The sequence below is a fragment of the Diorhabda sublineata genome, chromosome 7 (genome assembly GCF_026230105.1).
Source record: "Diorhabda sublineata isolate icDioSubl1.1 chromosome 7, icDioSubl1.1, whole genome shotgun sequence".
In the NCBI taxonomy this organism is placed as follows: domain Eukaryota; kingdom Metazoa; phylum Arthropoda; class Insecta; order Coleoptera; family Chrysomelidae; genus Diorhabda; species Diorhabda sublineata.
In genome coordinates, this window is record NC_079480.1 from 23,134,812 (window position 1) to 23,161,559 (window position 26,748).

At 31.8% G+C, this 26,748-nt stretch overlaps 1 protein-coding gene across 1 annotated transcript in view; it reads right to left on the bottom strand.

The window, feature by feature from the left end:
• Positions 1-26,748, bottom strand: part of LOC130447038 (uncharacterized) — a 39,179-nt gene that overhangs the window by 5,050 nt on the left and 7,381 nt on the right. Inside the window, exons 2-5 of the mRNA XM_056783650.1 lie at positions 14,255-14,345; positions 13,927-14,195; positions 476-773; positions 118-384 (exon numbers count right to left, since the gene is read on the bottom strand). Of these exons, the coding sequence (XP_056639628.1) occupies positions 118-384; positions 476-773; positions 13,927-14,195; positions 14,255-14,345 (925 nt within the window). The remainder of the gene's footprint in view (positions 1-117; positions 385-475; positions 774-13,926; positions 14,196-14,254; positions 14,346-26,748) is intronic.

The window sequence follows — 26,748 nt, forward strand, 5'->3', positions numbered from 1 at the left end:
AATAGGATTGAAATTGAGGAAATTATATAAATTATATAAAAATATTTTATACGTAATAAAATTAGAAATACGAACACGAACTATGGATATTTTGTATAAAAAATATAAAATAATGACCTTTTTAATAGTTGCCAAATCGAAACCGGCCTGTTCCAACTCGGCTTGTAGGTAAATTCTTTTCTGCACGCTTTCGGCGGTGTTTAAGAACGAGTTAATGAATCTCAATCCCGAAGTAAGGAGTTCGACGTGACTTCCCGCCGAACTGAGCATCCCGACCAAAAAACGAAAACGAACAGGCTCTCCGAATCTCAATCGCAACGTCGACATAGCTTCGGAAACCGCCGAATGATTACTCGTAGGTGGTTCGCAAGCTTTGCTCAACAACTACAACGAAAACATCGAAATTAATCGATTCGACAAAAAGAAAACATCGAAATAAATCGATTCGGCGAATAATTTATTAGTTAATACATACTTGTAGCGCCAATATTCTAGATTTGTTCACATTACTCATAATACAAACTGCTAAAGTGAACAAACCAGCCGATGTCGATGTCAATTTCCTTACTGATTCGGAATATCTGGTGCAACAGTTGAACAAACATTGTAGACAGCATAATTCGTCCAACAGAGTCCTGCGCTGAACAGCCGGCGGTAGTTTCGGAGCGCTTTGTATCTGACCGTTATTAGATTGACTCAATTGGATAGCCCGAAGAAGATCCAGAAGTATAGTTACGCCATCTAGAGGATCCGCGACGAATTCCTGAACGAAACTGGAAAGAAAAAATCAATTTTTTGTAAATAATAGAACCTGTATGACACACTAAAAGCCAATGAACTTGAAAAAGTCGCACGTGTGAATGCTTCAGTATTGATTATAAACATCTTAGAAGATTCGTGAATGGTCATAGCAAGTTATTGGAGGGTCTAACGTTGTAATCCTCCAATTCTGTCGCATTTTACGCAAGATTTGGGGCTGCACACTTACAAAATTCAGTTGTTGCGAAAATTGAAGCCTCAGGTTGCTTCTGAGAAGCTTGATTTCGTAAATCAGATCAGTAATGCTTATAAACATCTGAGAAGATTCGTGAATGGTCATAGCAAATTATTGTAAGGTCTAACGTTGTAATCCTGTCGCATTTTACGCAAGATTTGGGGCTGCACCCTTACAAAATTCAGTTGGTGCAAAAATTGGAGCCTCAGGTTGCTTCTGAGAAGCTTGATTTCGTAAATCAGATCAGTAATGCTTATAAACATCTGAAAAGATTCGTGAATGAACATAGCAAATTATTGTAGGGTCTAACGTTGTAATCCTGTCGCATTTTACGCAAGATTTGGGGCTGCACCCTTACAAAATTCAGTTGGTGCAAAAATTGGAGCCTCAGGTTGCTGCTGAGAAGCTTGATTTCGTAAATCAGATCAGTAATGCTTATAAACATCTGAAAAGATTCGTGAATGAACATAGCAAATTATTGTAGGGTCTAACGTTGTAATCCTGTCGCATTTTACGCAAAATTTGAGGCTGCACACTTACAAAATTCAGTTGGTGCGAAAATTGGAGCCTCAGGTTGCTGCTGAGAAGCTTGATTTCGTAAATCAGATCAGTAATGCTTATAAACATCTGAGAAGATTCGTGAATGAACATAGCAAATTATTGGAGGGTCTAACGTTGTAATCCTCCAATTCTGTCGCATTTTACGCAAGATTTGGGGCTGCACCCTTACAAAATTCAGTTGGTGCAAAAATTGGAGCCTCAGGTTGCTGCTGAGAAGCTTCATTTCGTAAATCAGATCAGTAATGCTTATAAACATCTGAAAAGATTCGTGAATGAACATAGCAAATTATTGTAGGGTCTAACGTTGTAATCCTGTCGCATTTTACGCAAAATTTGAGGCTGCACACTTACAAAATTCAGTTGGTGCGAAAATTGAAGCCTCAGGTTGCTGCTGAGAAGCTTGATTTCGTAAATCAGATCAGTAATGCTTATAAACATCTGAGAAGATTCGTGAATGAACATAGCAAATTATTGTAGGGTCTAACGTTGTAATCCTGTCGCATTTTACGCAAGATTTGGGGCTGCACCCTTACAAAATTCAGTTGGTGCGAAAATTGAAGCCTCAGGTTACTTCTGAGAGGCTTGATTTCGTAAATCTGATGATTGAGCGCTTTCCAAACATTTGCTGTGAATTCATAGCGTTATGTGCAGACTTATTCGTGTCTGACTGATGGTAATAAATCTGACTCGAATTGATTAATTGGAAAATTGATGTCGAAGAGAAATGACATATTTTGGCCTCCTCGCAGTCCCGATTTAATACTTGTAATAATTTGAAAATAATCAGTTTTGTTCACCGCTCATTTATCATTTTTTTTCCCTTCATTTTGATGGTTTTTTTATGTCTTCGAGAAACTATTGACCCTGAAGTAAGACTCCTTACTACACATCGACCAACTCAAATATGTAAATAGTTATTTTTTCGAAAATTCTGGTATTTTCAAGTGGTTCTTGAAATATTTTCAATTTGCGTATAAGTATTTACATTCTGAAGTACCTAGTTGATCAATTCAGTAGAAGCTCGGTTGATTTTCTAAAGGATAACGAACTACAAACATCAAATAATTCAAAATATACGAGTAGAAACACAAAAATTACAGCGAGATCATTCTGGTAATTCAATTAAATATTGGTCTTCGTTTAGGTTAAAATTTATTCATCAAACTTGTTACTAGGGAGTATTATTATGACCTTGAGAAGTTTTCGATAGAAAACCGGTCGTTGTAAAGTATAACTAAGTTGGAATTTCTGGAATCGCTGGTGAACACACTATTCCTACATCAACACTCACTAGTACACTGTCTGACGCGCGTTTTGAGCTAAACTGTCTCTGAAGACGATAACTTGGTTGTCGAAACGCGCGTCAGAAATTGTACTAGTGTTGGTGTAGTGGTAGTGTGAATAGTGTGTTCAGTATTGTAAGGTATAGTTGGAAACGTATTTTTGAAATAGTGTGTTTAGAAATTGACTCAAGAAATGCGCGTACGATTTTTTTCATTCTAATAACGTGTCACAATTCGTTTTTAATTCAATTCTTTGTCGGTGAGAATCTTCCCGTCGTTTATATCCAGATTTAGCACTATGTGATTTATGGTTATTTCTGTGAGAGTGAGCTGAGCTCAATAGGAAACGTTTTAACTGCAAGAGGACAAAAACTGATGAAATGAAAATCGATTCGAATTGATGTTAAGGTGATTGGAGGCTTATATGTCTCTTCTTTCAGTTGCTCCAACCATTCGGTGAGCTGGGCTCAATAGGAAACGTTTTGACTCCAAAAAAGCGACAACAAAGGAAATGGAAGCCATTTCGAATTAACTTTACTCAAAATAAGAGCTTAACTGATCAAATTAGTCATCGTGATGTGACTTTTGGTAAAAGGAAGATGAAACTAAGTGATTGAAGACTTTTTTCAGTTATAATCACGAAATGGTTGGGCGCTGACTTTAAAAGGAAACGTTTTGACTCCAAAAAAACGACAACAAAGGAAATGGAAGCCATTTCGAATTAACTTTACTCAAAATAAGAGCTTAACTGATCAAATTATTCGTCGTTATGTGACTTTTAGTTAAAGGAAGATGAAATTAAGTGATTGAAGACTTTTTTCAGTTATAATCACGAAATGGTTGGGCGCTGACTTTAAAAGGAAACGTTTTGACACCAAAAAAGTGACAACAAAGGAAATGGAAGCCATTTTGAATTAACTTTACTCAAAATAAGAGCTTAACTGATCAAATTATTCATCCTGGTGAGACTTTTCGTCAAAGGAAGATGAAACTAAGTGATTGAAGGCTTTTTTCAGTTATAATCACGAAATGGTTGGGCGCTGACTTTAAAAGGAAACGTTTTGACACCAAAAAAGTGACAACAAAGGAAATGGAAGCCATTTTGAATTAACTTTACTCAAAATAAGAGCTTAACTGATCAAATTATTCATCCTGGTGAGACTTTTCGTCAAAGGAAGATGAAACTAAGTGATTGAAGGCTTTTTTCAGTTATAATCACGAAATGGTTGGGCGCTGACTTCAAAAGGAAACGTTTTGACTCCAAAAAAGCGACAACAAAGGAAACGGAAGCCATTTCGAATTAACTTTACTCAAAATATGAGCTTAACTGATCAAATTAGTCGTCGTGGTGTGACTTTTGGTCAAAGGAAGATGAAACTAAGTGATTGAAGACTTTTTTCAGTTATAATCACGAAATGGTTGGGCGCTGACTTCAAAAGGAAACGTTTTGTCTCCAAAAAAGCGACAACAAAGGAAACGGAAGCCATTTCGAATTAACTTTACTCAAAATAAGAGCTTAACTGATCAAATTAGTCGTCGTGGTGTGACTTTTGGTCAAAGGAAGATGAAACTAAGTGATTGAAGACTTTTTTCAGTTATAATCACGAAATGGTTGGGCGCTGACTTCAAAAGGAAACGTTTTGTCTCCAAAAAAGCGACAACAAAGGAAACGGAAGCCATTTCGAATTAACTTTACTCAAAATAAGAGCTTAACTGATCAAATTAGTCGTCGTGGTGTGACTTTTGGTCAAAGGAAGATGAAACTAAGTGATTGAAGACTTTTTTCAGTTATAATCACGAAATGGTTGGGCGCTGACTTCAAAAGGAAACGTTTTGTCTCCAAAAAAGCGACAACAAAGGAAACGGAAGCCATTTCGAATTAACTTTACTCAAAATAAGAGCTTAACTGATCAAATTAGTCGTCGTGGTGTGACTTTTGGTCAAAGGAAGATGAAACTAAGTGATTGAAGACTTTTTTCAGTTATAATCACGAAATGGTTGGGCGCTGACTTCAAAAGGAAACGTTTTGTCTCCAAAAAAGCGACAACAAAGGAAACGGAAGCCATTTCGAATTAACTTTACTCAAAATAAGAGCTTAACTGATCAAATTAGTCGTCGTGGTGTGACTTTTGGTCAAAGGAAGATGAAACTAAGTGATTGAAGACTTTTTTCAGTTATAATCACGAAATGGTTGGGCGCTGACTTCAAAAGGAAACGTTTTGACTCCAAAAAAGCGACAACAAAGGAAACGGAAGCCATTTCGAATTAACTTTACTCAAAATATGAGCTTAAATGATCAAATTAGTCATCGTGATGTGACTTTTGGTAAAAGGAAGATGAAACTAAGTGATTGAAGACTTTTTTCAGTTATAATCACGAAATGGTTGGGCGCTGACTTCAAAAGGAAACGTTTTGACTCCAAAAAAGCGACAACAAAGGAAACGGAAGCCATTTCGAATTAACTTTACTCAAAATAAGAGCTTAACTGATCAAATTAGTCGTCGTGGTGTGACTTTTGGTCAAAGGAAGATGAAACTAAGTGATTGAAGACTTTTTTCAGTTATAATCACGAAATGGTTGGGCGCTGACTTCAAAAGGAAACATTTTGACTCCAAAAAAGCGACAACAAAGGAAACGGAAGCCATTTCGAATTAACTTTACTCAAAATATGAGCTTAACTGATCAAATTAGTCATCGTGATGTGACTTTTGGTAAAAGGAAGATGAAACTAAGTGATTGAAGACTTTTTTCAGTTATAATCACGAAATGGTTGGGCGCTGACTTCAAAAGGAAACGTTTTGACACCAAAAAAGTGACAACAAAGGAAATGGAAGCCATTTTGAATTAACTTTACTCAAAATATGAGCTTAACTGATCAAATTAGTCGTCGTGGTGTGACTTTTGGTCAAAGGAAGATGAAACTAAGTGATTGAAGACTTTTTTCAGTTATAATCACGAAATGGTTGGGCGCTGACTTCAAAAGGAAACGTTTTGACACCAAAAAAGTGACAACAAAGGAAATGGAAGCCATTTTGAATTAACTTTACTCAAAATATGAGCTTAACTGATCAAATTAGTCGTCGTGGTGTGACTTTTGGTCAAAGGAAGATGAAACTAAGTGATTGAAGACTTTTTTCAGTTATAATCACGAAATGGTTGGGCGCTGACTTCAAAAGGAAACGTTTTGACACAAAAAAGTGACAACAAAGGAAATGGAAGCCATTTCGAATTAACTTTACTCAAAATAAGAGCTTAACTGATCAAATTAGTCGTCGTGGTGTGACTTTTGGTCAAAGGAAGATGAAACTAAGTGATTGAAGACTTTTTTCAGTTATAATCACGAAATGGTTGGGCGCTGACTTCAAAAGGAAACGTTTTGTCTCCAAAAAAGCGACAACAAAGGAAACGGAAGCCATTTCGAATTAACTTTACTCAAAATATGAGCTTAACTGATCAAATTAGTCGTCGTGGTGTGACTTTTGGTCAAAGGAAGATGAAACTAAGTGATTGAAGACTTTTTTCAGTTATAATCACGAAATGGTTGGGCGCTGACTTCAAAAGGAAACGTTTTGTCTCCAAAAAAGCGACAACAAAGGAAACGGAAGCCATTTCGAATTAACTTTACTCAAAATATGAGCTTAACTGATCAAATTAGTCGTCGTGGTGTGACTTTTGGTCAAAGGAAGATGAAACTAAGTGATTGAAGACTTTTTTCAGTTATAATCACGAAATGGTTGGGCGCTGACTTCAAAAGGAAACGTTTTGACACAAAAAAGTGACAACAAAGGAAATGGAAGCCATTTCGAATTAACTTTACTCAAAATATGAGCTTAACTGATCAAATTAGTCGTCGTGGTGTGACTTTTGGTCAAAGGAAGATGAAACTAAGTGATTGAAGACTTTTTTCAGTTATAATCACGAAATGGTTGGGCGCTGACTTCAAAAGGAAACGTTTTGTCTCCAAAAAAGCGACAACAAAGGAAACGGAAGCCATTTCGAATTAACTTTACTCAAAATATGAGCTTAACTGATCAAATTAGTCGTCGTGGTGTGACTTTTGGTCAAAGGAAGATGAAACTAAGTGATTGAAGACTTTTTTCAGTTATAATCACGAAATGGTTGGGCGCTGACTTCAAAAGGAAACGTTTTGTCTCCAAAAAAGCGACAACAAAGGAAACGGAAGCCATTTCGAATTAACTTTACTCAAAATAAGAGCTTAACTGATCAAATTAGTCGTCGTGGTGTGACTTTTGGTCAAAGGAAGATGAAACTAAGTGATTGAAGACTTTTTTCAGTTATAATCACGAAATGGTTGGGCGCTGACTTCAAAAGGAAACGTTTTGACTCCAAAAAAGCGACAACAAAGGAAACGGAAGCCATTTCGAATTAACTTTACTCAAAATATGAGCTTAACTGATCAAATTAGTCGTCGTGGTGTGACTTTTGGTCAAAGGAAGATGAAACTAAGTGATTGAAGACTTTTTTCAGTTATAATCACGAAATGGTTGGGCGCTGACTTCAAAAGGAAACGTTTTGACACCAAAAAAGTGACAACAAAGGAAATGGAAGCCATTTTGAATTAACTTTACTCAAAATATGAGCTTAACTGATCAAATTAGTCGTCGTGGTGTGACTTTTGGTCAAAGGAAGATGAAACTAAGTGATTGAAGACTTTTTTCAGTTATAATCACGAAATGGTTGGGCGCTGACTTCAAAAGGAAACGTTTTGTCTCCAAAAAAGCGACAACAAAGGAAACGGAAGCCATTTCGAATTAACTTTACTCAAAATAAGAGCTTAACTGATCAAATTAGTCGTCGTGGTGTGACTTTTGGTCAAAGGAAGATGAAACTAAGTGATTGAAGACTTTTTTCAGTTATAATCACGAAATGGTTGGGCGCTGACTTCAAAAGGAAACGTTTTGACTCCAAAAAAGCGACAACAAAGGAAACGGAAGCCATTTCGAATTAACTTTACTCAAAATATGAGCTTAACTGATCAAATTAGTCGTCGTGGTGTGACTTTTGGTCAAAGGAAGATGAAACTAAGTGATTGAAGACTTTTTTCAGTTATAATCACGAAATGGTTGGGCGCTGACTTCAAAAGGAAACGTTTTGACACCAAAAAAGTGACAACAAAGGAAATGGAAGCCATTTTGAATTAACTTTACTCAAAATATGAGCTTAACTGATCAAATTAGTCGTCGTGGTGTGACTTTTGGTCAAAGGAAGATGAAACTAAGTGATTGAAGACTTTTTTCAGTTATAATCACGAAATGGTTGGGCGCTGACTTCAAAAGGAAACGTTTTGACACAAAAAAGTGACAACAAAGGAAATGGAAGCCATTTCGAATTAACTTTACTCAAAATAAGAGCTTAACTGATCAAATTAGTCGTCGTAGTGTGACTTTTGGTCAAAGGAAGATGAAACTAAGTGATTGAAGACTTTTTTCAGTTATAATCACGAAATGGTTGGGCGCTGACTTCAAAAGGAAACGTTTTGACTCCAAAAAAGCGACAACAAAGGAAACGGAAGCCATTTCGAATTAACTTTACTCAAAATAAGAGCTTAACTGATCAAATTAGTCGTCGTGGTGTGACTTTTGGTCAAAGGAAGATGAAACTAAGTGATTGAAGACTTTTTTCAGTTATAATCACGAAATGGTTGGGCGCTGACTTCAAAAGGAAACGTTTTGACACAAAAAAGTGACAACAAAGGAAATGGAAGCCATTTCGAATTAACTTTACTCAAAATAAGAGCTTAACTGATCAAATTAGTCGTCGTGGTGTGACTTTTGGTCAAAGGAAGATGAAACTAAGTGATTGAAGACTTTTTTCAGTTATAATCACGAAATGGTTGGGCGCTGACTTCAAAAGGAAACGTTTTGTCTCCAAAAAAGCGACAACAAAGGAAACGGAAGCCATTTCGAATTAACTTTACTCAAAATATGAGCTTAACTGATCAAATTAGTCGTCGTGGTGTGACTTTTGGTCAAAGGAAGATGAAACTAAGTGATTGAAGACTTTTTTCAGTTATAATCACGAAATGGTTGGGCGCTGACTTCAAAAGGAAACGTTTTGACACAAAAAAGTGACAACAAAGGAAATGGAAGCCATTTCGAATTAACTTTACTCAAAATAAGAGCTTAACTGATCAAATTATTCATCGTGGTGAGACTTTTCGTCAAAGGAAGATGAAACTAAGTGATTGAATACTTTTTTCAGTTATAATCACGAAATGGTTGGGCGCTGACTTCAAAAGGAAACGTTTTGACACAAAAAAGTGACAACAAAGGAAATGGAAGCCATTTCGAATTAACTTTACTCAAAATAAGAGCTTAACTGATCAAATTATTCATCGTGGTGAGACTTTTCGTCAAAGGAAGATGAAACTAAGTGATTGAAGACTTTTTTCAGTTATAATCACGAAATGGTTGGGCGCTGACTTCAAAAGGAAACGTTTTGTCTCCAAAAAAGCGACAACAAAGGAAACGGAAGCCATTTCGAATTAACTTTACTCAAAATATGAGCTTAACTGATCAAATTAGTCATCGTGGTGTGACTTTTGGTCAAAGGAAGATGAAACTAAGTGATTGAAGGCTTTTTTCAGTTATAATCACGAAATGGTCGGGAGCTGAGTTCAAAAAAAAAACGTTTTGATTGCGAAAAATCACCAACAGAGCAAATTGAATTGCTTCGACTCAATATCAGTTCAAATACATATGAATAATTACCTCATCCAACATATTTACCTGATCTAACTACGTATGATTAATTTTTCATCTCAAATATGAAAAACGGTTTGGTGGAAAGGGTATTTCACACAAATGGAAAGTGGATTTATCATTATATTGAGAAACAAAACGTATTTTCCATAATGAAGTGGTTTTTCCTTTAAAAAGTCATTTTTTATTTTGAAATTTGATAAAATGAAAGAAAAAATTATATATAATCATATATATACTGTATATAATTGTATAAAAACATATAATACACGATACAATAAAAATAATTTCACTGATAAATTTTTCCGCAACACTTTTACTAACAAGCTGCTTTCGGACAACAACAAGGCATACAACATTGGGTCGGACCCATACAAACCGGAGGCGGAGGACAAAAATTTGTTTGCGGACAAGGTATGCAACTGGAATCGTCGTCATCGCACTCGATATATTCGCCGGGAGGTCCGTAACTCAACCTATTGATAGTGTTATCTTCCATTCGAAGTTTGGGTGGAACGAATTTCGGTTTTTCCGCCCAAGGCATGTCCATTCGCTCGGGTGGTTTCCACGGTTGATACGACATCTTCTGTACTGTTTTACAACTAATTTTCCCGCACGGCGCCGGGATAGCGTTCGTTGGTCGAACTGGTACTACCCTTGCTTTCTCGAGATCCTGCGGCATGTACGATAATCTATTAACAGTTTTGTCGCTTAGGGGACAATCCGAAGAAAATAGGTTGGTTAAAGGTTTAACTGGGGCTGTTTTAACTACGGGTTTGGCTACGTAATCGTGTTTTTGCGTTGTGATATCCTGCATAGGTCCGGTTCCTATCAATTTATGTTCGCAAGGATAAATCGGACAAGCCGGTTTGGATTTGTGAGGCTGAAAAGACATCCTGTTGACGGTATTTTGGGACATTTTACCTTCCCCGACGCACAGATTGTTTTCCGGTATGATTTGCACCGGTTTTTCGGCTTCTACTGGTATAAAGGATTTTCTATAAATGGTATTGTCCTCCATTTTCATTTCGGGCGGGATGAATTTCCGTAAAGGCGCGTACGATTTCGGCCTCGGCGGTTGTATGTACTTACATCTTTTGGGTACTCTCTTCGGTATCGGTACCGAGGGGACGTTAATCGGAACGCAAACGTTGCAGCACTCGTTCGGCGGTATGAGATTTTTCGGTAGATTATCGGCGACGACTGGTATAGTGCTCGGTTGGGGACAGCGTGGAGGAGGAGGGCACGGTGGACATGAACGCGCTTGACCTGTTGGAAGCGGTCCGCATGGTTGACACGAAGCCATCTCTAAAGGAATTAAAGATGCACGGACAAAAATAGTATGACCGAATTTTGAGATAAACTTTTTCAAAACGTCAAAAACATTGTCAAACTTTCGCCTACGGTGACTTGCTTTTGAGACGGAATTAATTAACGTATAAAGATAAGTAACTGGCCTACAATTTAAGCCCGGCTCACACGAATATTAATCAACAACCGCTTAAAGTTTTGATTAATTTTTATAAAAATCTAATGAATTCATCATCGCTGATAATATAAAATATAACAAAATTTACAGAAAATATGTATATTAGTTGAAAAATAACCAAAAAAGTTTTAATTTAAATACCATTACTATGTCTTATTGACGTATAATTCGTTGAGTATATACAAACACGAATGCAGCTTATATAATATACATACAAGTTATGTTGGTTGCATAACTATCTATATGACGAACTTGTCAAAAGAATATGTCCGCCATTTATAATTTAGGTTAGTTCGTGCTTTACAAAGTAAATTCATGAAAAAAATTAACAAATTCCAATATTTTCAATAAAAAAACGTGAGGATAAAATTTCTGTTAGTAGTTACCCATATATTTTGAAAATTTTTGGCAGAACATTTGGATTATTAAAATTTTTAGGTTACATTTGATTAAAAAGTTATAAAATGATTAAAAATGGTCGATTATTTCAACTATCACATGATTATCAATTTGGTAGATGTTGTTGTTGGTACTAATATGAAATAGACACGAAAAATATGATTTTTTGCACATTTTAAATGAAATAAATAGGTTATATTTACATAATATTCAGAACAAGAAAGTAATTTATACTATACATTCGATTAGACTACGATTTTATGTTAAAATTCATTAAAAAGTCATAAAAAGACTAAAAATGGCCCATTGATTCAGCTAAATACTGTAATTTATTACAAACAGTTCGTTATCAATTTGATAGATGTCGTTGGTGATACGAGTTCGAAATAAATAAGAAAAATAAAATTTTTTGTTTGGGTATTTAAGTGAAAGTAAACAGGTATATATCAATATCATTGATAAAAAGCCTCAAATTAAATAAAAAATTAATATGACAATTAAATTCCGATGAGTATACAGGTATCAGACATACAGTCACACACTCGTGTAATTTTTGTTGCACAACTATCGGTTTTACATAAGAAAATTCCTGGTGTCAATATACCTAATACCCATAAAATTAAGAAATAAAGGAAGGATACTTATTTCTAACTGAAAATAGCTATATTAAACATTCATTTTATCTAAGTTGTTTTTTTGTGTTTGTGATTAATTTTTCGTTTTTCGATTCATAGGGTTCAATCAAAATTAACTATTTAGAAGTTTTAACAACAAAATATTCAGTTCTGTAGCTTGCAGCTAAAAAAAAAACAATTTTTTTCTGTATAATTTTTTACATAATTCGCCCAAAAATAATTTTTATATAACACGCCTATGGTAAAGCGGATATTACCCTCCGCCATATGCAACAGCCATCTTGGTTCAACTGTTGTTCATGACTCCTTCCTTTATTTTTAATTCACTGGTTTGAATAAACAAATATCAAACATACATTCTTACATGTGTGTAATATGGGTTGCATAACTATGGGTTTCACATTGATATATTCGTGAGTAATATACTAATTGAATTAAAAATAAAGGGAGGATCTTTGACTTCTATATACGCGAAGACAAACAAACAAAAGTACCATCAAACATTCATTTTATTTAAATTGGTTTTTTTATATTAATTCTTCAGTGTTTTCGAATTTTTGTTTATTGTGGTCAATCAGAATTGTCTTATTAAAAATTGAAAAAACATAATATTCAGTTCTCTAGCTTACTGCTCAAATATATTTTTTTTGAATCATTTCCAATTTCTTATATTGTTCTTCTAAATTTTTATATAGCACGCCTATGGTAAAGCGGATATTATCGTCCGCCATATGCAACAGCTGTCTTAGTCCGTTGTTTACTACTCATTCCTTTATTTTTAATTCAATAGTATGAATAAACAGATATCAAACACACATTCTTACATGTGTGTAATATGGGTTGCATAACTGTGGGTGTTCCTTTAATAAATTCGTGATATACTTATTGAATTAAAAACAAAGGAAGGATATTTGAATTCTATATACACAAAGAGCAAACTAAAATAAGGACCATCAAACATTCATTTTATTTAGGTTAGTTTTTTTTATGTTAATTCTTAAATGTTTTCAAATATTTTTTTGAATGCTTGTTTATAGTGATCATCAGAATTGTCTTTTTAGAAGTTAAAACAACATAATATTTAGTTCTGTAACTTACGACTGAAATATATGTTTCTTCTGAATTTTTATACAGCACGCCTGTGGTGAAGCGGATATTACTGTCCTCCATATGCAACAGCCATTTTGGTCAATCAAACAGTTGTTTATTATTCTTTCCTTTATTTTTAATTCAATGGTATGAATGCACACATTATATCAGACATGCGTCCTTACAATGTGTAACATTGGTTGCATAACTACGGGTTTTACATTAATAAATTCATGTCAATACCAGATATAATACATTCATACAACTGTGTTGCGTTGGTTGCATAACTATTGGTTTTACAGGAACGTAAATTTGCTAAAGTTATATTGAAATTGAAATTATATTGAATTAATTTAAATTGTATATAGAGAATCAAAATAAAATGAAAATAACGCATTTAACATTGTAATGTCCTTGGAATAAATAAGCCTATTTACTGCCTCAACAATACGTAAACGACTTTAATGTTTTCTTATACGTGACCATTTTCCAAGTACCTTCATTATTTCGTAAAAACTAAAATGTATAATTTAACGACTTGAAAATGGACTAACAAAATTATAGACTTCGATAATTATACAGTGCGCGCAAATAAGTACCTTTTATAATTTAATAACCTTAACTAGAATTCCTATAAAAAAGAAAATGAACAAAAGAGACTTTGATTAATTTATGATTTATTTATGTCACTCGCCGCCGTCTACGAGGGATGTTCGAAAAATTAATTATAAAATTGATTTTTGTTGAGTCTTACCTAGGATACGCCAGTCGTAGATCACTTTTAAGTTTGGATAAAAGTTCGGAGACCGTTCCGAACTGCCTGAGCGTCATTTCCATTCCGGACGAGCTCAACATCGGGTTTCTATAGTCTCTAAATGAGCTCCTTCGAGAACTATGACTCTCCAAATCCGACATACTGGAATGCGAATACAAAGACACGATACCGTGTACGGATTTCTTTCCCCATTTTCTAATCCAATACGCATAATCTTCCGGATTGTATACGGGGGGTCTCTGCTCTTCCTACAAATTAAAAATATTCAAAATATTTGTTAATATCGTGGATATATATGATGACTCACTTTTATTGGATCGTCTAGTTTCGTGAAACGATCTTTTCCGTGCGGATCCGTATATTTTGTGATCGTTTGGCTTGTGGAATTGAGCAGGTGTCTGAAATGAAGATATATTTCAAATAAATACTCAAATATTATTTGTTTTCATATTATAATTGACCACTAGTAAGTTTGATGTACTTAATTCATCAAATGATTTACGACCATTACCCCTTAGTTGAATACTATACTTTATCTACGACTCTAACAATAAGTACAGACTAGGAAACGTAAGCCACGTGATACCGAGGAACACGTGGAAATTATTTTCAGTACTTCAGGTCCACCAATAAGAGGGTGTATTTGAAAATACAAAATTTTAAAAAAAAGAATTTTTTTTGAAATTCACGTAACTTTTCATGCGATAATCGAATTCTTAAACAAATTCTGTCCTTTTTTTATTTCGCATCGCTTTAAATAATGGGGGAGAGTTAGGAACGTTAGCAACGTGAATACTAGAGGGCGTTGTTTCGTAATTAAAACAATTCTCATAATTGCCACTAGATGGCGTTAATATTACTAACAATTGAAACAAGAATATTTCTTCAAATATCTATTAGTTGGTTCGCCCAAACGGAAATTAAAAACTTTACTGGGTAGAAAGTTCTTAAATTGGCCTACCTGCAGTAATTTAAACTGTTCTCATAATAATTGCCACTAGATGGTGTTAATATTACAAACAATGAGAACAAATCATCCAATAAAACTAACAATTAACAATTTAGATAACTTAATACGTAATTAGTGGCGCGCTTGGTATATATTGTCAAAAATTATTATTAGTATTAAACGTTGAATTGACGTAATGAAAAGCAATATTCAGGTTAAATTTGATTAAAAAGTTATAAAAGGACTAAAAATGGCCGATTATTTCAACTATCACATGATTATCAATTTGGTAGATGGTACTAATTTGAAATAAACACGAAAAATATGATTTTTTGCACATTTTAAATGATATAAATAAGTTATATTTACATAATATTTAAAACAATAAGTAATTTATACTATACATTCGATTAGACAACGATTTTATGTTAAAATTCATTAAAAAAGTTATAAAAGGACTGAAAATGGCTGATTAATTCAGCTAAATACTGTAATTTACTACAAACAGTTCGTTATTAATTTCGTAGATGTCGTTGGTGATACGAGTTCGAAAAATAAAATTTTTGTTTGACATAATGAAAAGCGAGACATCATTAGATGGAACTTTAAGTGCAAATCTTAGTTCAGTGAAAGATCTCTCGTCATGGTTAAGTTGCAAGAAGTGTTAAATAAGTTTCAAGTTGTACGGGAAATTTTTGGAAAGAAAATTTTAGTGAAGTGGTGAAAATTTTAGTGAAGTAGTGACGTGTAGTGCAAATTCGCTCAAGTGCTTAGTGAATCGTAGTTTTATTGTGTGATAACCATTAGAGTAATTCATCATTTCAATACGGAAACCGATCAAATTAATGGATATTCGACTAAAACGGAAACGGGGTGAGTTTTTTTTTGAAACCATAATATTTTTTTATCGCGAGACGCTACTGCATTCCATTACATTCGAGTTCGAACTTTAAAATTTCTATTTTTTAAAAATATCAGAACTAACAATAATTAATATCACACAAAAATTTTATCATAAATATATTTGATTCGATTTTTTTGGATATGGTTTATTTTTTTTATAGTTACTGTCATCGATATGTCTTATTGATATGTCGTAAAATCCCTTGAGTATATGCAACCAGGAATGTAGCTCATGTAATATACATACATGTTATGTTAGTTGCATAACTATTTAAATTACAAACTTTGAGATACGTAAAAAAATAGATCTATAAGTAAATTCATGTACACTACGTAAATTAAGAAAGTCCAATATTTTAAATGAAAAAACTTTGGATAAAATTTCTATTAATAGTTACTCATATGTTTTGAAAATTTTTGGCAAAACATTTGATAAAAATGGCCGATTATTCCAACTATCACATGATTATCAATTTGGTAGATGTCGTTGTTGGTACTAGTTTGAAATATTCACATAATATTTAGAACGAAAAAGTAATTAATACTATATATTCGATTAAACAACGATTTCAAGTTAAAATTCATCAAAAAAGTTATAAAGGGACTAAAAATGGCCGATTAATTCAGCTAAATACTGTAATTTATTACAATCATTCGTTATCAATATGATAGATGTCGTTGGTGATACGAGTTCGAAATAAATAAGAAAAATAAAATTTTTTGTTTGGGTATTTAAGTGAAAGTAAACAGGTATATATCAATATCATTGATAAAAAGCCTCAAATTAAATAAAAAATTAATATGACAATTAAATTCCGATGAATATACAGGTATCAGACATACAGTCACACACTCGTGTAATTTTTGTTGCACAACTATCGGTTTTACATAAGAAAATTCCTGGTGTCAATATACCTAATACCCATAAAATTAAGAAATAAAGGAAGGATACTTATTTCTAACTGAAAATAGCTATATTAAACATTCATTTTATCTAAGTTGTTTTTTTGTGTTTGTGATTAATTTTTCGTTTTTCGATTCATAGGGTTCAATCAAAATTAACTATTTAGAAGTTTTAACAACAAAATATTCAGTTCTGTAGCTTACAGCTAAAAAAAACAATTTTTTCTGTATAATTTTTTACATAATTCGCCCAAAAATAATTTTTATATAACACGCCTATGGTAAAGCGGATATTACCCTCCGCCATATGCAACAGCCATCTTGGTTCAACTGTTGTTCATGACTCCTTCCTTTATTTTTAATTCACTGGTTTGAATAAACAAATATAAAACATACATTCTTACATGTGTGTAATATGGGTTGCATAACTATGGGTTTCACATTGATATATTCGTGAGTAATATATAATAATATTATAATTATTGAATTAAAAATAAAGGGAGGATCTTTGACTTCTATATACGCGAAGAGCAAACAAACAGAAGTAACATCAAACATTCATTTGATTTAAATTGGTTCGAAATAAATATGAAAGATGACATATTGAAAAACTATACTTGTAGCATATTTCTTATCATTAGATGGAAGTGCAAATCTTAGATCAGTGAATGATCTGTCAACATGGTTAAGTTAGAGTAAGTGTTAAATATGTTTCGAGTTGTACGGAAATAAAATTTTAGTGAAGTTTATTAAAATTTTTCATCGCGAAACGCCACTGCATACCACTATATTCGAGTTGGAATTTTAAAATTTCTATTCGTTAAAAATATCAGAACTAACAATAATTTAACTAATATCTCACAAAAATTTCATTATAAATATATTTAATTCGATTTTTTTAGATATGATTTATGTTTTTTTAGTCACTGTCATTGGTTGTAATGACGGCTACGTACGAAATCACAATCATCTAATAGTGAAAGACGTATAAAAAGTCGAAAGTAACTGTACATAATAATTTATTAGGTAGTTCTCTTTAACTCGACCGCAATAATGCTTCTCGGTCTTCATTTATAATCACAATATCGTCATTATTACTGACTCTGAACCAAAACGAATGACCAGCTAACCGTTAAAAAAATACGAAATAAAACAAGAAAATTTATCGAAAAAAATAAAACAATTTGCCTGAGAATTTGTTAATTTATGTGTGATTAAAAATTGAAAGACTTTTATATAACAATTATTCATCTGCTTTTTAACAGGGTGATAAGTCCTTTCATACAGGGTGAATCGAAATACTGTATTTTATGTGTGTATGGAGTACTACCAATATTCTTCTTTTTTATCTAATCGATTTGTGTGTTTGTGGTGTCATCTGTCAAAATTTTACATTAATCTGACAGATAGATTAGTTTTGGTAATTTTATACTCTCGAGGTTATCTCGTTTTTTGGCTGTAAATCGAAAAATCATCCGATTCCGATGAATTTTTTTTTAAATCTTCGTTTTTACGGCGGATTTACGAAAAAAAAATATGGGAAATATCTCATCTGGATATTTCATATAGTTTTATGACTTTAAATGTGACCATAAACGCACTTCTTCGCATATAATCGTTCATAACTTTTTTATAAAGGATCAAACGCTGTTCATATATTTCTTTTTGTTAATTTACACAAAAAACGAACATTTTGGAAAAGAAAAATGTTTGTTTATTCATTTTTTATCTCACTTATAGTTTTAATACGGTTTTCTGACTTTAAATGTTGTCATAAACGCTCTAGAAAATCGAAAAATCATCCGATTTCGATGATTTTTTCTAAAAAATCTTCGCTTTTAGCGAGACTTTATGTGAAAAATATAGAAAATATCTCACTTGAAGATTTTATATGGTTTTATGACTTTGAATTCTCTTTAACAGTCAACCTTAGTAAGATACCATTTTTTTAGTGGTGAAAATTTTCAATTTTTCTAATTTAACTTTTAATATTGTACACTTGGGTACAATGAGTGATTTTAAGAATGTTTTGTTCATATAACTTTAATGGTTACTTAATAAAAAAGGTACAAACGATTATATGTGAGAAAAGGTCAATTTTAAGAGAAATTGTTATTATATTCAATTGTAAAAAGTGATTTATCAACATTTTTGTATAATTTTGTTTTCAGTTCGTTCATTTTTTGGTGTAGATTATGAAAAAAAAATATAACAACTTGATTTGATTATTCGGAAAAAAGTTATCAACAATTATACGTGCATGAGTGCATTTTCATGAACATTTAAAGCCCTGAAACCAACATAAGTTTTTATTTTTTTTTTATTTCCATAATTTTTTTCGTAAGCCCTCCGTAAAAACGAAGATTTAAAACAAAATTCATCGAAACCAGATGATTTTTCGATTTCCTAGAATCAAAAAACAAGGAAACCGCGAAAGTATAGAATTACCTTAGTGTTAATACTAATATAAATAAAACAATTTTCGTTGTTTGGTAGATATGAAAAAAATTATAATTCACAATATTAATTAAACATTATTGTTCAGGTGGAAAAATAATTTAAAAAAAACCAAAGAAAATCACGTAAATATTATACCTAAACTCGCTATAAAATATTTTTTCTTTGCACAATATTCTGTCAAACAGACTTCATAAATATATTTCCGTCGTAAGAATTTTGGTGAGTCCAGTCCTGTTATTTGTTTATATTGACGAATGAGCCTGTCAAGTTACATTTCCTAACAGATTTCAAAATATCATGTTAATGCACATGACCCGAACGTAACTGTTAGTTCACGTTGAATAGAAAAAAATTACATTGACCATGAAAGCAACACTGTTATTTAATTTAGAGAATAAAAAAAAACTTAAAACAAAAAAACGTGATTATTAAAATTGTTTTTGTCGTTTTTCAAATATATTGCGTGATAATTTATCACAAAAATGACGAAAAATTCAACTTTTTTCGTATCTACATGGTTTTTTTCGCTAAATTATAAACATTTATATTTTTTATTCACTCTATTTATTCACCACACCTCGTATATCAATTTCTCACACCAAATATCTCACTTAATGTTTTAGTTATATTAGAAACAATTTTATAGTAAATTTCAACCCCTATAGTCATAAAATCAAACCGTCAATTGAATTTTAATGGATTATTTCACCCTGTAAGCATACATGCAAAACGAATTATTTCAATTTACGTAATTCAAAAGGTTCGTTTTACCCTGTAAGCATAAATACGAAGTGTTTCATTTAAGTTGAGTTTAAGCGGCCTGGTTCACCCTGTAAGCATACATACAAAATTTAATTCAAAACTTTTGTTGCACCCTGTAAGCAATAATACAAAGCGACTTATTGAAATCGGGTTTAAGTAGCTTGTTTCACCCTGTAAGCATAAATACGAAGAGTTTCAATTAAATTGAATTTAGTGGTCTGGTTCACCTTGTAAGCATACATACAAAATTTAATTCAAAACTTTTGTTGCACCCTGTAAGCAATAATACAAAGCGACTTATTGAAATCGGGTTTAAGTGGCTTGTTTCACCCTGTAAGCATAAATACGAAGAGTTTCAATTAAATTGAATTTAGTGGCCCGGTTCACCCTGTAAGCATACATACAAAATTTAATTCAAAACTTTTGTTGCACCCTGTAAGCAATAATACAAAGCGACTTATTGAAATCGGGTTTAAGTGGCTTGTTTCACCATGGAAGCAAACATGCAAAACGAATTATTTTAATTTAATTCGAAAGGTTTGTTTCACCCTGTAAGCATGCATGCAAGTCGATTTATTTCAATTTGATTTGTATAAAAATTAAAGTGAGAGTAGATAATTTAGTAATTGTGATGGCAAAATCTACTTTGTACCTCATCGAGGTCACGCCATTTTTGTCTATTATTATAGATTTCTGTCGAAAGCTAAACCACACGATTTACCACTTTATTAAAAGAAAATATTTGATAAAATAGAGATTCCTTAATCAGGCAAAAATTATTCAAATGAATAAACGTGATGGAATTTGTTTTTTTTTTTCGTTTATTTCGACGTGATCAAACTTCTCAAGACGATTTTTTTGTGGATTTGTTTGTTATTTGGATTCATAAGAAATGGGTGGTTACGGTTTTATTTGTTCAAGATAGCCAGGGCAGTACCAGCACATTCGAATGTCAATTTTAAAAACCAAAAAAAATTTTTTGGTCGATTTATGTAAATGAAAAAGTTAATTATTTCGTAATTGGCAGTAAACGTGTTAAACGTCTATTTTTATTTTCTATAGTGTGTTCATAATGTAAGGTTTCTTGTTTATTTTTACGGTTTCTATTAGATTTACAAAAAAATGTTTAATAAAAGATTCTGGGCCGATCCTATAAAGGCACATACAATGCCCTAATGTACCGCCCTTTTGAGAATGTTTTATACTTTTACTGCTACTTAACGATCACACAAACTTATCTACCCGTCTAAGAACAAAGCAAAATATTAATAAAAATCCAAACAAAATTTACGCCTGCTAGAACCGGTCCTGGCAAGATTATTTATTTCCGTTAATTATCTTCATTAAAAAAACGTACAATTACAAAATAATAAGGTTAGGATAATAAAGTTTTGTCAGTTGAATTTATAATTTAATAGATTACAAAGAAAACGAGTGCAGTATTAAAAAAAATGTTGTTAAGTATATTTGGGAATAACAATGAACCCCGTATAATTGTAATCGACTCAAAAAACTTTTAATTCAACAAATATAGAAACAATAACATGTTATGTTACCTTGTGAACACACTATGAGCATGTTTTATATTCGGTATAAAAAGTTTGGAAGCCCTGGTTTAAAGTTTCCATTTTATATATTTAATATTATTTAAGATCGAACTATTGTCTTCCAATTTAAATAATAGCTCGTCGATTTATTGGACTAATACTCACTGTACTATTTACCAATTCAAGTGACACTGGAACCGATCAAAAATTAGCTAATAAATGACGCAATGAAACACAAAAATTATTTGGCTGAATAACGATTACATAAGAATTACGAATTGTATCTATTAATTGTTCAAATTCTCAATCTAAATAATAAAATCAAAATATAATAATTGTACTAGAATTTGTAACAAGTCCCGCTATTATTGTAATGGAATGCAATCCAAGTTTCTATACGTAGTTTCTTGAAAATAACGTTGACGAGTTGAGGGAACGAAATACAAAGTCGATGTCCACATTTAAAGATAAGGTCCGGCGCAAGGTGAAATTGGAAAATAATAATTTCACTGAAGGTATTTTTCATAATATTTTTTGTGACCCAAATTCTTTTTAAACCTGTATATATTAATTTTGAAACGCATTGTATTATATTAATCTCATTCTTTTAGCAACAATAAACTAAAAATAAATTTCCAATCTCCTAGTATTCATTCGATAATCACAACGGTAAACAAATCAATATAGCCGTACCTTAAAAATGTACCTGATTTTTTTGTTTCGCGATTAAATGTGACGTAGAGCAACAAAACTGAATTCTACAATTTATTCTTCTATATGACGTATTTTTGATTGATTTAAATATTTTCGAGAAAACCGACATGAAGTTCCATATGATTTCTACCCGGATTGTTCAATAACTGAAAACAAAATCGAAAAAATCGGTAATCACCGTGGATTAAATCAAATGACAAGTGATTTATGTCATATTCTTGCTAGAATTGGTGGACGAATAAGTAAAAATGATCCAAAATGTGAAAGGACATGTCATGTATTCTCCAACAAGACATGCATCAATTGATATCGCATTCTCGGTCCGGGAGAACACCCGATCTTGTTCCTTGTGATTTCTATCGTTTTTCAAGGCCGTTGAAGTTGTAGACGACGAAACAGTGGTTCGCAGTGGACGTTATGTGAGAGGGATATGTATAGAAGGTGATAATAAGTAAAAATGTATTAATGTAGTGTCATTATTTAATAACACACCTTGTATCTAAAAATATTTCACGTGAAAGTTCCTAAAAGCACATTAAAGTTAATGATTCTATCAAATTCTAATAAGATAATGAAGTGGTAGCTGAATATTTTTCGCCCTGTATATTACAGATTCGTAAATTAACAAAATACGAAAAAAAAATACCTCATTTAACAATATTATTTTACATTACAATTTTTATTTATTTAAAAAGCCGGTCCTGTATAACTGTAGTTACGATAAACAGATGACTCTGATATATACCGTTTTGTATGTTTCTCGTGTAATAAAATTGTATATCGTAGTTAATTTTACGAATAACTTAGTGTTAAGTTCTGGTTTTCATTATTTTCAATTCAGTTCATATTTTTTTCAACTTGATTTTATGTTAATGAATTAATGAAATATTTCATAGTTAATATTTACGTCCACAGCAAACGTTGTTGCCAAACGCATTGATTAGTTAGTAAACCATTCGAAAACTTTTGGGAAACTGATAATCATGTATTCACTTAAAAGTCAAATGACACTTTTAAAATGAAAGTTATGCAAATATCTTTCTCGATCTATGAATTTATTTTAATTTCAAATTAGTTTTCACTATTTTTTAAAAGATACTATCTATAATTTATATCAATTAAATTGTAATAATGAACAGCATTGTATAAAAAATTGCGTATACGTATACAGAAGTAAATTCTACACTATCATGAAGCGGTGAAGCCAACTTAAATATTCTTCCCCTAACCTAAGAAAAATAATTTTAAATATGTTTCTTATTAATACTCTTAAGTAATTTGTCGTTTTTTATGTTTCAACTGGTTAATTTCCATACCCTCTATTTTCTATTTGGATACTAGAAATTAAATTCTTATGAGAATTTACAACTCTTGTTGAGAAAATAAAACAGGTTGGCATCACTGTCAGTTGTCGCAATCAGTATTGACGCTTGCGTTCTATTCACTAACATATACTCGTAGTTTGGAAATGACCAGCTAGATGTCTTTCATAGAAACTTCGTTGTTAGTTGCCTACACGGTAGGTTGGGGTATGATTTTTTATACACGGAACGCGGTAGTGAAGATTGGATGACAGGTGACAGAGATCAACTACATCAACTAGCACGTCTAAAGAAAGTTTCTGTTTTATATTATTTATCTAATATTATATTTATATACGACAAAATAATTGAAAAAAATCTCACTATAAAATGCAATTAATAATATAATGTGTATTAATGGCGGATTATTTCCAATAAATTCGTACGACTATGTTGTCGACCGTTAGTGATGGCTACGTCACGCCTATTTCCGTTCCGATATTATTCGCAGATATAAATAATTACGTGATGTGTTTTTATACGAATCGACGCCCCATCTTCAGAGTAACACGCTTAGAAAGATGCTATCGAATTCGTTTTTGATCGAATTAATGACCGTTTTTCATTTACGTTAATTGATCTGGCAAATTCTGATTTGATTCGAATTCAAACAGGATGTCAATTATACGAGGGAGTGTTAATAATAATTAAAAAAAAAATAAAAATTGAAAAGGCGATTTCCTGAGCACGGTTGTAATTATAAAATTTTCGTGATACAAGATTCATTTAACAATTATGGATGTATACAGGGTGTTTACTTATATGATGCAATTAAACTAGAAAAAGTCAAATTAATACAAAAAAGACAAAGTTTTAGAACGTAATTGGATACAAAAATTTGTTTATAAGCGTTTCAGAACTTTTTCAGTCTCTTTTTGAGAGGCGGGATAAAAAAATTGACGAGTTTTGTTGCTTTTCGGGAATTTTTCATCTATTTTTTTTGGATAAGCAGTTTTAATTCAGAATTACCTTATTTTTCATTAGTTTAAAAATATTGAACAGACGTACGAATTTTTAAAATTTCTTAGATAATAGGTGACAACGAATATGCATTATTCACACCTTAGCATCTTCAAGTAATTCACCCCTTTCGAGGGATACAATTATAGTCTGAACAGGGATTCGTTTTACTGCAAGCAGTTTTTCTATTGAGGAACACACATGTTCTTTAACCACCCCCGGTATTCACTATATCTAACCACCAGTGACTTTTTCCTGTTTCCTAACCTCAAAATTTCACTTGTAATAAAGAAAATTTCTTGAGAAGTGGACGTAAACGCATATTTTGAGGAGAATTATTTATTGGAAGGGTTGAAACTATTAGAACATATCTGTAATAAATGTATTATAGTCTTAAATAGAGATTATGTTGAAAAAATAAAAATTATTTTATAAAAAAAAAGTCTTGTTTTTTTGCTAGGCCTGGAACTTCAAAAACAACCCTCGTACAAATTTGACAACCCCACACGAAAAATGTCTTGTTTCTTTTTTAGGTTGGAAACGTCTCAAACAACCCTCGTATAAATTTAAAGCAACCTTACAAGGGCAGTTTGGCGTTAAAAATTATGGTTTACAATTAAAATGTTCAAATTCAAACTTAAGAAAAGTTTTCTACGCACACCCTGTAGTTTCGATTGTACAATTATCGATTTTCACTAATTTCCAAAACGACTAGTGACTAGTAACTATTTGAAAAAAATCAATGAACGTTTTCAGTCATTTTTTTATTAAAAATTTTCTGAATATCCCTCGTATCAACACATAACCTCACCGTAAAGTGAAATAAATATTATAATGTAAACGTAAAAAAAGTATTTTTTAAACAATCTTTTATATTTTATTCTAATTTGCAGTTTATCTCATTTCTATATTAAACATTCTCGACAAGATTACATATTAATTACAAACCTGTTTAGTTTTAATTGGATTAACATAGTGATTATAAATTTACGTAGCATCCGTGAAATAAAATGATTTTAATAACGATAAATTTTAATCCGATGTGAATATACCAGGCTGATGCGTTGCTTCGTTCATGACTTACGTACAATCAAAAGTTTTTGGTAAAATGTCTTTTTTATTTTTTATTTCGAAAATAAAGTGTCGTTGAATAAACATAAACTAATTATTTAAATTCATACTACTTTAAATAATAAACAGTCATAAATCATTTTGGCAACACCGCCGAATCTCAACAAAAGAAACGTCAAACAATTAGATACTAAATTTTTAGGTTAAATTTAGATAGTTTAAATTTCAATGAGTATTTAATGTAAATATATGAATATATAGTGACTCAATTACAACGAAAAATTTATATTTTGATATATTATTAAAAAAAATTAAATTAATTCATTATAAACCACTCGCTATATCATCAATCTCGACTGAAGCCTCGTCGTTTCTCCATCCCTACGATTTCAAATGACAGTTTTGTTTTACATAGAAAAGAAGAAGAATTGTCGATGTACGGAACGTAAATGTTATAAAATTGATTCACACAAACAGTTTCTGCTATATCAAAACGATATAATTAGTAAAATGATTCTGCTATAAAATAATTATTTCGTTTGTTTTAACCGAACAGGTACGTAATGAGAAACGAAACACTCCCATCTGTCACAATGGATTTTATGTTAATCTAAGATTTGTTTGTATTGTATGTAAATTTTTCTTTTCTTTTCGATCATATCAATAAATAAATAATTATTCATTTATAAATATTCAATTAAATCAACATTAGGCTATTACACAATTTTATCTATTACAGATTCTTAGTTAATATATCCACTCTGTTGTATAGTACTGAAATATGTAATAATTAGATCAGGGTTGAAGACTTTAAAAATGGTAAAAAGTGAAAAAAAATAATAATTCACAAAAATAAAAAATAAAACTTTGGATATATCAATTTTCACATAAATTTTGAGGTTATGTGAAAAAAGTGTTCATACAAAAGTTGTAGATCTTTGTCTTACCTACAATTTCGTAATTTGACTTTCTTCCATCGTACTTATAGTTTTCTCGGAAATCAAGATAAACCGTTTTTTAACCCTAAAAAACTCACCCTCTTCCTCTTACCGACCTTAGATCGCCCGTGAATTCTTTATCTTTCATTTTTATTAAATTCTCTTCTTTTTTACGTTTTGTATACATCTTTCTTTTAACAGACGAATTAAATTTTATTTTGAGGTTAGAATTT